General features: G+C 37.1%; 1 protein-coding gene across 3 annotated transcripts in view; it reads left to right on the plus strand.

Annotated features, from left to right (window-relative positions):
• PLCE1 (phospholipase C epsilon 1) overlaps positions 1–15,241 on the plus strand; it is a 143,808-nt gene that overhangs the window by 121,244 nt on the left and 7,323 nt on the right. For all 3 annotated transcript variants that reach the window (XM_054071401.1, XM_054071402.1, XM_054071403.1), the window contains 9 exons: positions 1,560–1,667; positions 2,095–2,211; positions 2,294–2,452; positions 3,542–3,665; positions 6,653–6,777; positions 7,496–7,613; positions 11,851–11,982; positions 13,161–13,451; positions 14,236–14,399. In XM_054071401.1, coding sequence (XP_053927376.1) covers positions 1,560–1,667; positions 2,095–2,211; positions 2,294–2,452; positions 3,542–3,665; positions 6,653–6,777; positions 7,496–7,613; positions 11,851–11,982; positions 13,161–13,451; positions 14,236–14,399 — 1,338 coding nt within the window. The remainder of the gene's footprint in view (positions 1–1,559; positions 1,668–2,094; positions 2,212–2,293; positions 2,453–3,541; positions 3,666–6,652; positions 6,778–7,495; positions 7,614–11,850; positions 11,983–13,160; positions 13,452–14,235; positions 14,400–15,241) is intronic.

Consider the following 15,241-nt stretch of genomic DNA (forward strand, 5'->3'; position numbering starts at 1 on the left):
CCCAACCTACTAAATTTAGACTTTCCCACAGGAAAGACTGATCTAATACTTTAGTTCATTCAAATGTCAAAAGCACTGCTCAGATGCTGTACATTGCACTGCAAAGACAAATTTCAAATAGAACTATAACTTCTAAAAAAATTATTTCTAGGAATATTCTGCAGTTTTTTAGACTTTATGCCTGATTGCTGGTGAACAGGAAAAGAATGATTACTCTCTTGGGTTTTTCGTTCTGTGTTTGTTTGTGTATATAGATACTTGTGTGTCTGTGTATTTACCAAATGCTAGAGAAAGCTTCAAACTTCCTGCAAGTTGTGGTTTTATGACTCTAAATGCTAACAACTCACCATTCAGAAGGGCTCGTTTGGCGTTCCGTGTGCTGCTTTGCCTGTCATTATAAGACAGAGGGGTGAGACTGCATCAGGAAAGCATGGATAACATGATTCCCTTTATAATGCAATTGCAAAGAAGGCTCCAGTAGTAGGAGCGCACAGCGTGATGTGAGCATTGTATTGGGGATAGATGGAAAGTGAGATAGAGCTCAGCTGGCTTCAGAATTTGTGCGATATAGAAAAGCTTCTTCTTACCCCTCAAATGGTTGTCACCAGAAGAGGAAGGGTGATTTGTTTTAGCTTAGCGTGTCTGGCTGCCACAGAAGTGGTGGTGTGCCAGCTATGGACACAATTGCCCGAAACCTAGTTATTCAAGTTTTGAACAGGAAAAGTAGTTTTTTTTCTTCGTTCATTTTTTTTTTTCTGGAAATTATTTTGATTATAAAGATCTTTGTTTTGAGTAAAAAAGTTAATTGCAATAGAGACCAATAATAAGCTGGGCTGCCAACAAAAAGGTTAGCTTATCTTCCCTCCATCCTTCCTCTTCAATTTCTTCAGTGGTTTTCTAGCAATCATGGCTTTCTAAAATAAGTAAATTAATAAATAAAGGATGAATGCATGGATGGATGGATGGCTGGATCCATCCTTCATTATATTATTAAATATCAAAAATATCATTAAATAAGATGGCCTGGCACATTTTCATTTTAACTATCCTCATGGAGGTTGTCCACAAATGATTGTTTTCAGACCTTCTGTTTTAAAAATTTAACAACAACAACAAAAACAACAACATCAGCAAACTGCAGATGCTCTGCCCATAAGGTGTTATGATAGCAACCTGGAATAAATTGCCATGTTGCTTTATGGCTGCTTTTGCAGGTAAAAATACAGAAATGTTTCTTTCCCTTAGGATAGTGAGCAGTACATTAAGAACCACTTTCTGCAAACAGATTCCATGTGTCTTGCAAGACACTATGAGTTTCAAAGCTTTATGGTATTTCTCCTAAGCACATAACTGCTTTCTTCATTTTCCCACTCTCAACCTAGGGAACGTAGTTAGTTGGGGGGTGTAGCTTCTGTGGGCTGTTTATTCTACAGAGATTACTCATTCCAGTACTTTTGCTGAATCACTGGGCATTTCTGTTTTTCTGCACGCTCTGTCTTCTACTTTGTTTGGGTGCAGCTGTGGCTCCTACATGCTTAGACTGTTCAATTGCATTGTAGGTTCTTTTACAAGGCTGCAGAAGTGTAGAATTAGACTGCTGGGACGGCGATGATGGGATGCCTATAATTTATCATGGCCACACTCTTACTACTAAGATATCTTTTAAGGTATGCTGTTAATTATACGAAGAAACAAAAAAATGAGAAGAAAGTTGGTAACTTTTTCTGTAATGAAGTAAAAAAATTGCGTACTAGGAGAGTACAAATTCTAGCCGGGTAAGTCCTACTAGACTATGAACTATGTGCAATGTCAGTTGTGAACTACCGAAGTGTAAACATTATGCTTTTTGAATTACTTTTGTAGCATATGTAGTGTAATTTTCTGTCTTCTTATTGTCAACGTAAGTAGCTGTTACCAGTTCTGTTGTAACAAGATGCTGGGTTCATCTGTAGGAGCTTGTTTTGAGAGCAAATTGTGGATTCTTTCTCCTCAAAGGGCGAAACATATATCTTGCTTTCTCCCCTTTCAACTAACAGTAAATTAGCAGAATGCAGAATAGTCACGTATTCTTTCAATGACCTATTTTTCTCACAGGAGGTAGTTGAAGCTATTGGTCGCAATGCGTTTATCACCTCTGACATGCCAATTATCATATCGATAGAAAACCATTGTTCATTGCCTCAGCAACGCAAGATGGCTGAAATTTTCAAGGTAGGACATAGGTTGTGGTAAATTATTCTAACAATATGCCTTGGGATTTTCTGTAATGGATGGTGTGTTGTCAATATTTCAGAATGTATTTGGAGATAAGCTGGTAACAAAGTTTTTATTTGAGAGTGACTTTTCTGATGATCCCATGCTTCCTTCACCTGGCCAACTGAAAAGAAAAATCCTGCTTAAAAACAAGAAGCTCAAAGCTCATCAAACACCGGTGGATATATTGAAACAAAAGGTAAAATCCTTCCTTCCTTAAGAACAAGCTGTGAGACTTAACTCTTGTTAGAAATAATTCATTTGTGTTTGAAGTGTTTGCCATTTCAATATATACAGCAGAATAACCTAATGTATATTCATGCTTGGAAGACTCACAGTGGATTGCAACGCTTTCAAATAAGTAGAAAAACATAATAAAGTATAGATAAAACATAACAAAATTTTAGTGTATTTTAGATTTATAATATTTCAGAATATTATGATTAGCATCACATGCCCTATGTGATAAAACTAAATGAACTTTCACCCTGAGGCTATAACGTTTGCTGTTCATGTTTGTTGAGAAATAGTGACAGGCATTGAGTATGTGCGTATATACTCAGTATGTACTGACTATTAGTAGAATTCTGCTTTGTTTCTTTGTTCATATTCAAGCGAAGCAAATACTCTCTTACTCCCTTCCTGGGCGCACTCTGTTATTCAAGTAATGTTTATACCTATATGAAATTCATCTCTGGTGGCTTTAGTTCAACAGTGTATATAGTTAGTCAGCAATTACATTGAGCAATTAGAGCCTTGAGCAGCCTGGTCTGGTGGAACGTGCCCCGGCCTAAGATTGGAACTGGATGATCTTTATGATCCCTTCCAACCCAAACCATTCTATGATTCTATGAATCCTTGTAAGCTAATTGCTCTTACCCAAAATGTAAACACAATTTAATTATAATTGAATTCTTGTATCAGAATAAGTAAATCACACATATTGTACAGTATATGGACATTCTTCATGTTTTCAAAAAGTTTTAAACTGTTTCCAGAATAAGATACCTCAGACCGGGAAAAGGCAGTCTGGCTCTGAATAATGGGCAAAGTGGAGATTTTCCCTTAATTAATCAGGTTTCATATCTTCTTAGGTGGCTTTCTACCAATGCAAGTTTTCTTTGTATTCAAGCTCTTAAAATGCTGTTTTAGTTGGATCTTAAGAATCTTACTTATTTCTTGTTATATCTATTCATTGCTTTCATGTAAATAAAACAAGATGCAGGGATGAAAACTCATTTGCTTTTTTAAAATAACAATAATGTCATCAGTGATTCTGTTCCTGTAGGCTCACCAGCTGGCGCATATGCAAGCGCAGGCTAGCAATGGTGCTAGTAACCCCACACCTACCAATGAAGAGGAAGAAGATGAAGAGGATGAATATGACTATGACTATGAATCTCTCTCTGATGGTAACAGTATTTATTTATTTATTGCAACATTGTTAGAACTGTAGTAGTAAGACATATAAATATTCTAGTTGAGGAATGATGTAGGTAAGAGAAAGATGTACTAAATGTCCTCGGTGGCACTTCAGTGCAGTAGTCTAGTACTGTGAAAATAATTCGATTGTGTAGAAGACTTGAGTGTGACATTAACTCCAACCATTAGGTGATTTAACTATGCCATGTGTGCTGAACTGTAGTCTATATAAATCATATTTTATATTCTTTTTATTATGTCAAAATGATTGTTTTCATAGTGTATTCTCTCTACATTTGCCTGTATTGTCTTTCTTAAGGAGTTTAGACACCTGAAAGCTCGAGATTCACAACTGGCTTATCCCTTGCATCTGCATGACTGCCATTAAATTGACCTAAGATGCAGATTCTTCGAAGTCCTCCTTGGTTACTGTCAAATCCTAGAGACCTCTGAAGTACCTATTTTAGTTACACTTTCATAATCAGCTGTTCACTTCAGGCGTAAAGGTAGAGAAGCCACTGAGTCCCTGGCTTGTTCAATAAAGATGGCTCAATTAAAGTGATAGCTGCTCAATGAAAAAATGGCGAAGCATGAGTAGTTGCCTTGTAAGTTCATGTGCTGTCTACACATCAGCTATCCTAGCCTTCAGGAGCCATCAGTTTAGCATAAATCCACCTTTAGGGGTAGTTTATAAATTGGATATAATGATGTCAGAGGTGATAAAAATTACTGCAGTTGGTAACTTTCATTACATCTATAGCTCTCTGGTTCAGTCAGGCACGTTTGATTCAACTACAGATAGGAGGGTGAATGTGCTGCACTGAGGCAGCTGAGCTGAAGTCATGCGTCTTTTTTTGCTTCTCTGGCTGTGGGTCTGGTAGATTCTGTTTGAGCAAACAGCTGGAGTCAGAAATATTTGATCCTCTCAACTCTTCTCAGAGGACACTTGACAAAACCCCCAGGCATGGATTGAACAAGCTGGATGCATCTAAGTGGGTTACTCGTTATTTTTAATCGGTAATTTTCAGGGAATGTATTGAAGTAGATCGCAGTGTGTTTACCCAATGAGGCAGCAGTGATGAAGCTCTTCGGATAGTTAAATGCTGCACCATTGTTAAACCCCATAAATGAATCACAAAACTGACCGTGGGGACAAAACAGATATAGATGTGTTTCAGTGTAGATAAACATAAGGTAGTACATTTAGAGCAGGCTACTTAAACCTTGCTTATGTGATTGTGAGCTCAACAATAGTAGTACTAATTGGGAGATCATGGAATTATTGAAAGTTCTCTGAAATCCTCAGCTCGGTGTGCAGAGACAGCCAAAAGGTGGTGTCATCAGGCACGGTACTGAAAACAAAACATAGTGTTGCTTCTATGTAAAACCTTAATGTGCCACAGTCTGAATTCTGTATCCAGTTCTTGTCTCCAAACAAGTACTGTAAAGTACTTCACTTATTGGACCTTTAAGTCTCGTGGGTGCCCATTTAAGTTCTAGGTGCTGCGTTCAGAGATGTAACACTCAAGCATGCCCTGTAGCACAGGACTTCTTTCCAGTTGGTCTCTTATTTGCATTACTTGCTTCTGTGTTTAATGATTTAAAAATAGTCACAAAATTAATGATTGCAGTTCAAGACCTGACACTGCTTAAGGGATAGCAGTATTGTTTATGCTAATATGAAAATCTATTGAGTTTGGGTTTGGTGCTGCCTTCAGCTGAATTTTGCTAGAAAATTGGCCTAACTGGTTACTTCAGAATATCTTCAGTGAAGATAGTGTAGATATAAATTGCTGTGAAAAATGTAGATCTTTAATAAGAGACTTGCCAGGAAAATATTGCAATCTGACTGCAGTAAGTGATGTTTGAGCAATGTTCTAGTTAAGAGAAGGTTTGAGAACTCTGAACCCAGCAAGGAACATTCACACCTTCCAACATATGAAGGAATCTGTGGCATGGTTTCTTGCTTTGTTACAGTGGTTATTCTTTGTGGTCTTCATTTACGTTGATATTTTGGCAAAACTAATCTAAATAATGTTCTGTCTAAAAGATTTTCAGTTTTGTTTTCCTTACTGATACATTAGGTTTGCATTAAGTCCAGTAGTTGTATGACTGACACTTAATTTTCATTTCTCCGGCTATAAATCTTAATTTCCTTTACTCTTATTCCCTCTCTGACTCCGTTTCCCTGTAGCTGATGTCCTTAATGCTTCTCCTGCTCCTAACAGCCAGGAAGGTAAAGGCCATTTGGTTGAGCATTTTAACTGCATGAAATCAGCACTGCACCTCCAGCTTGCTAAGTGTGAATATATGGTTTCTACTTCATGTTATAATAAAAATGCAATCGAATATTTTTATGTGGCATTATGGTCGGGAAATGTTAGAAAGCTGCATGTGTGACACTGGTTGTGTATAAAAAGAATATGATCAAAGCATCGGGAGTATCAGGAGTGAAATAAAACCATTCCTTTTGTGACAGTTACAATGTTGTGGTCCAGAAAGACCAAGTTAGTAGGTGCATTATTCTCAGATAAATATGTGGCTTTGAAGAGGAATTTCTATAGATGTAAAAAATATTTGTTCATGATAAATGTAAGGAGAGGAAGGCTGCACAAAGATATGTACGTGTTTGATGTGGTTAATTGTGTTTGGACTTGAGCAGTTCTTTGTTTTTCAGGAATATTGGTCGTTTTCAGATGGCAAGCTTAATTCATTAGGTGATTTTGTTTTAAGCATCTTCTGAGCACAAAAGGATGGGCTTTAAAAGAAGTGCAATATATTAACCAAAGCTGAGCATTAAATTTTTAAAGTAGAAAGTTACTACTAAAAGAGAATGCTTTGATCAGTAAATGGATGTTTTCGCATCTGGTTATTCAGATAAGAGTTACAGAATTGTGCACAAATATTGCTAATTCAAATTAAATTTCCAATTGAAATTGTTTGGCTTTATGTTTATTAAAAACCCATTAATTTTTAGATAACATTCTTGAAGACCGACCTGAGAATAAATTATCAAGTGATAAACTGCAGTTTGAATATAATGAAGAGACTGCCAAACGAATAAAGAAGGCTGATTGTGCTACTTACAATAATAAAGGAAAGGTAGTTCTGCTTTTTCCCCCTTTATTCTCAGCCACACTTTGACACATAACCAGCAGATTTGAGCAGTTTAGGTAACTGAGACATCAGCTGACAAATGTGCTTTAATGAAGACAAATAGTACAAAACATGGAAACTTACCAGAGAAAATAGGTTAAATACAACAAATGCTTGACATTCTGTACAAGGAAAGTCCTTGGAGGTTATTGCATATACAGGCTGTTTGGCTGAAAATTTTAACTGTCATTGCTTGCACAATGAAAGACTTCATTGAAGCTAGATCCAGGAGTTTATGTAGATGTCTAATTTCCATTAACATCAGTGGAACTGAAGATTTCATCTGAATCTTCAGCATTTTTTTGTATCTAAATTTAAACTTCGAAACACTGCACTTTGGTATCAGATAGTCACATTACCTTTTATTAAATCATCTGACAGTTGAGCTAGTATATTGCTGTTTAGTAAATCGTAGTTGCTCCTGAATATGGATGGGTTTTGTCTAAAAGTTTGTAGAGCTGGCTCTGATTGATGCCTTTGCACAATACCACAGTGTCAGTAAAGCTGTTGATGCACAAGCCTGCACACGGGGATGTGTTAGGTGAAGACAGCAAACCATATGGGAAGAATGAGGTAAAAGATTGTAAGGACATAAGTAAGATATACACGAGTACTTTTGCATTTGGTAATTTTATTATTATGTCTTCCTGGCACTGCCACTTAGGTTTATGACATGGAGCTGGGTGAAGAATTCTATCTTCCACAAAATAAGAAGGAAAGTAGACAGATAGCCCCAGAGCTATCAGATCTTGTCATTTACTGTCAAGCTGTAAAGTTTCCTGGTAAGTGCACTGCCCTGTTTTATTGTTTTAAGCTTTCTAATTCCTGGAGACATTATGTTTATGTTGTGAATTAGTTAATACAAGCATTTTCAAGTTGAAGTAGTCAAGGAGCTTCTTTCTTGGTGATTTGATAGTCTACATAATAATAGCTCCTGGCTGAGAAGTAGTAGTCATAAATTATGTGAAGACATAGTTTGTCATATTACAATGTTTACAAAAGTGAAATTTACCAGTCTTCACAACTTAGACAAATGCTTCATTGCCAAATGACAAACAACAGAAAGCTTTATCTTTAAAGCTCCGAGTTTCCATGGAAGGACCTACCGAATTAGGAAGGAAAATATTCTTAAAAACTTGCAGGAAGAGCTTGTCACATTTCTTTAAGTGATCTCAGTTTAATGTGTTTTACCTTAGCTTAAAGCTGTATCTTCTCCTTTTTGCTAAGTGGGCAAAAGGTCAGCCACTGGGGTGGGTAAAGCAGCCTTTTCGTGGTGTAGGTGAGGACAGTTGCACGCTGTTTTTGGAGGGGGTTAAGGAAATAGGAGGGTCTTCTTTTGTACAGTAGGAAGAATAACATTTGCAGAGGAAAAGGAGAGGGAGTAACTGAAGAGATTGCTGACAGTTACTTGGTCAGTACTGAAACATCAGGTTGAATGTGTTTTGGCTCATGCTGCATGTATAAATACTTTTAAATTGAGAATTTATTGTTCATTGATGTGTTTAATGTTTTCAGTGAAAAAATCTGCTTTTTAATGGAATGATTCTCTGTAGAAAAGTTAGCAATTCTGCCAAATCATGATCTTATACAAATAGAACTATAATCAGATTAGAGAAGCTAACCAAATATAAAATAGTGTCAAATAGGCAAGATAAACATGCTGAAAAATGGAGAGACATTCTTTTGTAATCTTCTGTAGTAACTTTAAGAATCATAGGTGTCACTTGTAAAAATATTAACTTCTAAAATGTTAAATCTGATACTCCTTAATAAAATCTGCAGTGAGATATCTTTCAAATAAAATATTTTCTTTCAAAGAATGATATTCAGGATTAGAGAGGGATGGTTTCAGTTGTTCCAAGAATTTTGACACGCAAAGAAGTTCTGATGTTCTAAGAAACCTAAAATATTTCAGTTTTCTAATGTAATTTCAGTTATAGAAGAAACACCTGCTTATCTTACCGGATTTCTTCCTGTCACTTCATAAAGGGGACATGAATAGAACAATTAAGAAAATTAGTTCTTTTCACAGATGATAACATGAAGCTGTATAAATTATTTTTCGAACAAACTTTGTCTCCTTTGAGACAAATACTGCCTTCTCTTCAAGATATGTAGACTTCCATAGCCACCATGCTACTGACTGAATTGCTCTGCTCAGATGGAGGGCACAGACATGGTAGACTGCCATACTCCAATATTATCCATTAATAACAAGAACAAGGCTGGTAGATCCATGACTGTGTAGCTCTATTGACTGGGTTCCTAATCAACCCAGAAAATGGAAGATTTTTAGAAATAGAGAGGGCAGAATTCATGTCAGTGGCTGATCAATGGTGTAAATATTGTATTTCTCCTGTCTTCATATTCTGTGTTTCTAGTTGCCTATGCCACTGAATGTTAATCACTGGTTTGTGACCAAGAAAGGACAAGGACCATTATGTTCACTTACGGTAGCCTACTGAGAAACACAGACATCTCTAAGCGCTCCCTGGTCAAAATAGAATTTATCATGTGGAGAAATTAACATTTCTTGTTTATAAAATCTCTGGTAACAAGGAACCCACCACAGCTCTTGCTGTTCCAGTAGGTTTTGCCCCGTACAGTTCTTGCTTAGATTCAATTTCGGTCTGTTGGATATCATCATACCATTATCTAGGAGGGTGAAAGTCTGTTCTTTTGGGTCACCCAAGATGAGGGCAGTGAAGCATACTTAAGCACAGTAATGCTATAACCCACTGGGCACATGGCTCATTGCCTTGGTGCTGAAGATCCTTACACAATGAGTAGAGAAAGTTGAGTACATAAAAACAGGATCTTAACAATCAGGTGCAGAGAGGAGGGAGCCACCTGAGCTAACCTGCATGAAATTCAGTCACCATCTGCGTTGTATCAGACTATCTGACCCTATGGTGTCACTTTTCAATAAATTAAATTGAAAACGAAGAGGGCACCCTATCTACAAAAGTACCATAAATTATTTTTAAAGATCTTCAAACCCATAAACTAACTGGCTGTTGGTCTGTAACAAATGGTGTGATGGTGACAATTACAGTTTAAACTGTTAATTTAGCATGGTTAGAATAAGAAGGGCAGGGAAGTTTGCCATCCTGTGGATTAAAAATCTAAAAGCAGTAAAGCGGTGTGCTTGTATCCAATACCAGAGATGGGCACTTAATTCTGTAACTCAAAGGATATAGCATAGGGGTTGCAGGGAAGTACAAAACATTTACTCTGTCGTTATGGTAGTATGATAGGATCTAAGTGCAGTACAGTGGGATCTGCAAGATCTGCAGTGGTCCTGCTTTGACCAGGGAGTTGGACCAGATGAACTCCAGATCCTTGCCAGCCTCCATTATTTTATGAATTTATTATTCTATGAATAGATGATGGCTATATTTTGGAGTCAAGTTTAATTTGGAGTGAAAAGTGGAGTTTGTCTCTGGGAGGTCTGTCACATGCAAAGCACGGCCCTGGGAGAGACTGAAAGAAAACTCCCAGCTGCAGCTTACCCTGTGGCCATCACGTTGGGTTCAGTTAGCTCTGGTGTTAGCATTACATTCTCTGGTGATGTATGAGGTTAGTCTGTTTCCTCAGTGACTGCCTCCACAACAGGATTTTGAAACGTGGATCTTGCTTGCCAAATCCATTTGATCCATCAAAGATGGGGATTAAATAGTGCTGGAAGCACACAGTGCATAACTCCTTATTCTTCTAGTCAGTTCATATTCCTTGATCTCAACTTCTGCCATCTTCTGTGCTTTATTGTGTATGCTTTGGTTCAAAGAGACAGTATATCTCCAGCAATGAAAACATTTATGTATATCCTGAGTTTTACTAACCTAAGCAGTTCCGTTGAAACCATCAGCATGATTTTACTAAGTACATGTAGACATGGAGTAAAGATTGAGAGCTAAAAATTTTTCGCTGTGGACAAACTTCAATAGAAGAGGATCCAGCGTATCTTCTTTGTTATTTACAGTTGTCATTTAAGTATTAGTCTTAAATCCAGAACTGTCTTTAGGCAGGCGTGAGTTTGTGAAGGTTTTTTTATGAGTCACAGTTAGACAAATAAGAGTGTACTTGCTTTGTTACATTTTATTTTACAGGTGCATTTTGGGTCTCTGAGAGTATCCCACACCTCACTGTTGTAGGTGTCAGACTAACCGTAGTGCATTTTGACTTTCTTTAATTTTGATCTGCCTTGTGCTCTCTCCAAATCAACAGAAAGAAACTGAGCTTAAGGGGAATTAAGTCTGTTTACTTATCTGGGATTTAGGTCGTTATTATAATGATTATTTTGCTAGGATGCATATGTTTGAATAATAGTTCTGCTAGAGCTTTCTAGACCCAATTCTAGTTTATATTGGCTATTAAATGCTTAATGGGTTTTTTGCACACTTACTGTATTTCCCATTTTTGAAATACAAAATCTAAACAGAAGAAGATAACTTCGAAAACATCCTGAGGTTGAACTGCTTAATTGACAGCATTTGGGCTTTTTCCTTTACACTGTATCTTTAGATCATATTTTTGTGTTTATTTAATTAAGTAGGTGTGTCCTATCACAGATGAATGGCACAATATTCACTGCTCTACAGATTTATTGCTTCTGTAGTAAAGACTTTTTAAAAAAAATATTCTAAGGATGAATACATTTGGAACATTACTGCAGACATTTTTGGTATTAATTAGGACCATTTGGTAATTTGAGACCAAGCCATTACCTTCCTCAAGACAAAAAGTTGTATCACAGAGTGATAACTATATATTGTGTTAATATAAAATATTAACATGAAGTTTTTATATACATTATATATATAAATACATAATGTATGCATATGTAAAGGCATGTATGTATGTAAAGATGTTAAATTATGCAGAAAAATACAGTGTTTTCCCTGTGTACTATATAACAGGAGTATTCATGCCTTCAAAAATAATATAAAATATGATGGAAAATGTCATGCCCTCTTGGTCATGTTTTTTGGCTCATTTATTTTACATTTATGGGAACAGGCTTGTCAACTCTAAACCCATCTGGCTCTAGCAGAGGAAAAGAAAGAAAAAGCAGGAAGTCCATTTTTGGCAACAATCCTGGCAGGCTGAGCCCTGGGGAGTCAGCTACTCTTGCCAAAGCATCTGGAAAAGGTAAAGTTAGCATCTTCTTTCACCAATCACGTGGAATGACACTGTAATCCAACACATGTACCCGACCAAGTTGTTAAAGATCAAATACTTTACAATGTATAAGACGTTGAACTTTGGAATGTTTTTTTTTTTTGTTAGCACAGCAGCTATTATAGTAATACTGCTATAACTGAAATGTTGAGTGGAATGTCAAAATAGGATTACTTGGTCAGGAATATGAAGACCCTAATTCATAAATGATTCAAAATTAACATACGTTTTAAGAGATATATCTTAAAGTTTGTATTTTAAAAGGTATGGGTGAATATTTTCAAAGTACAAAGGGAAGGCGGAACTGTTGGGTTGGATCCAGAAAAGGATTTTTAGTGTCTGAACTACAGCTTAGTTGCCCAAAACTTACCGAGTCCAAACATGGAATCATGCTAATTCCCATGTTCGACCTTGGAAGTATTTAGACTGCACAGGTGATTCAGTTTGTGGGCTTGGAAATTGTACATCTATGTATGAGCAGATGTAAAGAAACACAGAGAAGGTTCAGAAAAAGTTCTGGAGCAAAGATGAGACCCAGATGCCCTGCCTTTCAAGGTGAATGCCATAGACAAAAAGTTGCAGAGTTGTACCCTTTCCTGTACTCATTTTCTGGCCCAAGGAACATTGCATTTTTTTCAGCCCAAGGGCAAGGCTGTGACAGACAGATTAGATTCCCTTTTAGAAGCCAGTGTCCTAACAATGAGGAAGTCTAACACCTAGTTCTAGGAACTAGAAGTATTTTGCTGGCTTTGTCCCCTAACTCTTAAGGCTCTCTGTGGGGAGTGCCCGTTTGCAGACTTAGCAGATGAGTTTCAATCTTGCCTCCCTTCCTCACGTAAAATGTATAAATGAGAAGAATGGAATTTTATTCCATTATTTGAATTCAGGAAAATGACAATTATTTATGAAAATGGTTATTAGCACATCTAATCAAAGTATAATTTTGACACTTAAACATGATGTTTTCTCTCATGGATTGCTCTTACTGTATTAGAAGGAATGTGACTCTTAAACTGAGTAGTATCATTTTCCAGAATCATCTTTTTCTACCATAAACAAAGTATGCACACATACTTCACTAGAAAACATTTAACTCTTGGAGTCCCTGGATCTGCAGGCGTAACTCGAAGGTACTATTTGTTTTCCAGGTCCTTTTGATGTGATGCGGCAGACCTGGGAAGATCCTTGCTCTCCTTACAACTCTCCAGCTTCTCTCAGTGCTATCATAAGGACGCCCAAGTGCTATCACATCTCCTCCCTGAATGAGAACGCTGCCAAGAGGCTGTGCAGGCGGTACTCTCAGAAGCTGATCCAGCACACCACCTGTCAGCTTCTGAGGACCTACCCTGCTGCCACGCGCATTGACTCCTCAAATCCCCATCCACTGATCTTTTGGCTTCATGGCGTACAGCTCGTGGCTCTTAACTACCAAACAGATGGTATGGGTACACGAACACACATTTTAATATGTTTTAGATGTGAAATAAATCCTTAAGCTGTGAGCATTTGCTTTTACCTGCTGTCACAAGGGGTTGTAGGTGTTTGTGTGCCCCAGCTCTAGCTGGAGTTCATACTGTGACATACCTGAGTTCATACTGGGTCCTTGAGAGCAGCGGTCCCAGAGTTCATGAGCTTTATGCGAGTGCAGCAAATCTCCTGGTAGCACAGAAGTACCTGAACAGCAACACCTTCCATTTTTATTTATATTTTATTGCTAAAGGTTGTTTGCTTCCCCCAGTTCGAGTAGCCTTTATCCCTTTCTGATAATTTAAAGTATGAAAGGATACTGAAGAGTTTTTGACTAGAAGTGCTGCCTTGGATGCTAGTTTAATGTTGATAAAATGGTTTTGGACCATTTTCTATCCTATCTTGTATTCCTTCACCTTTTCAATGGGGATTACATTAGGTCGTCTACAAAACTATGCAGTCAGTGCTTTTTCATTCCGCAGTCCAGGACAAATACCTAGAAACTTCTCAGAGAATAGATGTAGACAAGCCCTACAGTTGCATAAAGGCAATGGAAAGGGATAGAAAAGAATGAACTGTTATTATAGTTTTGCATAATTAATTATACACAAATTACAGCTATCTATCTCTGAAAACAAAGAATGAATTGATAGTACACAGCTAAAATTTAAAAAAAAAGCTGTCTGTTTCTTCACTTTTACGGTTTTTCCATTGTATCATTGCTCTTTGTGAGTTTTGGGTACTTTACTTTCACAGATCTTCCTCTGCAACTTAATGCAGCTATGTTTGAGGCCAATGGTGGCTGCGGATATGTGTTGAAACCACCTGTTCTGTGGGATAAAAATTGTTCCATGTACCAGCAGTTTTGTCCGCTAGAAAGAGACCTTGATAATAAAGAGCCAGCTATATATTCTTTAACAGTAAGTACATTAAAAGGGAATTTCATACAGCCAAACAGATAAGGGTAGATAATGTCTAAGTACAGTCTTTCCACCAGCATTAGAGTCATACTTAAGTATGAAAAGATTGAACGTCTAATTGTTGCTTGTAGTTCTAAAGGTCAGCATAGCTAAAAGAAAAGGAGGGAAAAGGAGCAAATAATTGTCTTTATTTTATTGGCTGTTTTGCATCGATATTTACTGTTTTCTTTACAATATTTGTTGAAACTCAGTCATGAAAGCATTTTCCCTGGGAGTACCCAACTGTGTAAAATTATACATGTGTCTGGATACTTCATGCATTGGTGAATGCTTGAGGAGCTACACAAAAAGCCATTATGAAAAGCTGTACTGAATATTAAAAAAATATTTTTTGAAGTTATATAAGATACATCATCCATTGATTTATAGCCAAAAAGCCTGTATTCTAAGAAAATAGTCCTTTCCAGGAAATGTTTCAGAAAAGTGAGATTTATAAGAATCAAAATTCTCCCAGCTGTGGTAATTGCACACCTAATTCTTGTGTTGTGTATGCCAAAGCAAGCCAGAGGTCAATGCCATCACCCCAGAGTAACGGAGAAGATAATTTGATCCTTTTTGACTAGGTTACTGGTACATTCCTTCTGGATTAACTTTCAGATGCCTTGAATCGTTATAGTCATGATCTATGGTGTATTTTTTTCAGAGGAAAGATACCATAGCAATGACATGACAGGGAGGTGAAGCAGCTCTACTTCTGAAATTACTGTCCTGGCAATTACAAAAGTTAGAGGAGTGTTGTAATTAAAGTAGTATGTTAACAAACTGTCCTTAGGAGTGTGATA

The sequence above is a fragment of the Cuculus canorus genome, chromosome 7 (assembly GCF_017976375.1).
Source record: "Cuculus canorus isolate bCucCan1 chromosome 7, bCucCan1.pri, whole genome shotgun sequence".
Classification (NCBI taxonomy): Eukaryota; Metazoa; Chordata; class Aves; order Cuculiformes; family Cuculidae; genus Cuculus; species Cuculus canorus.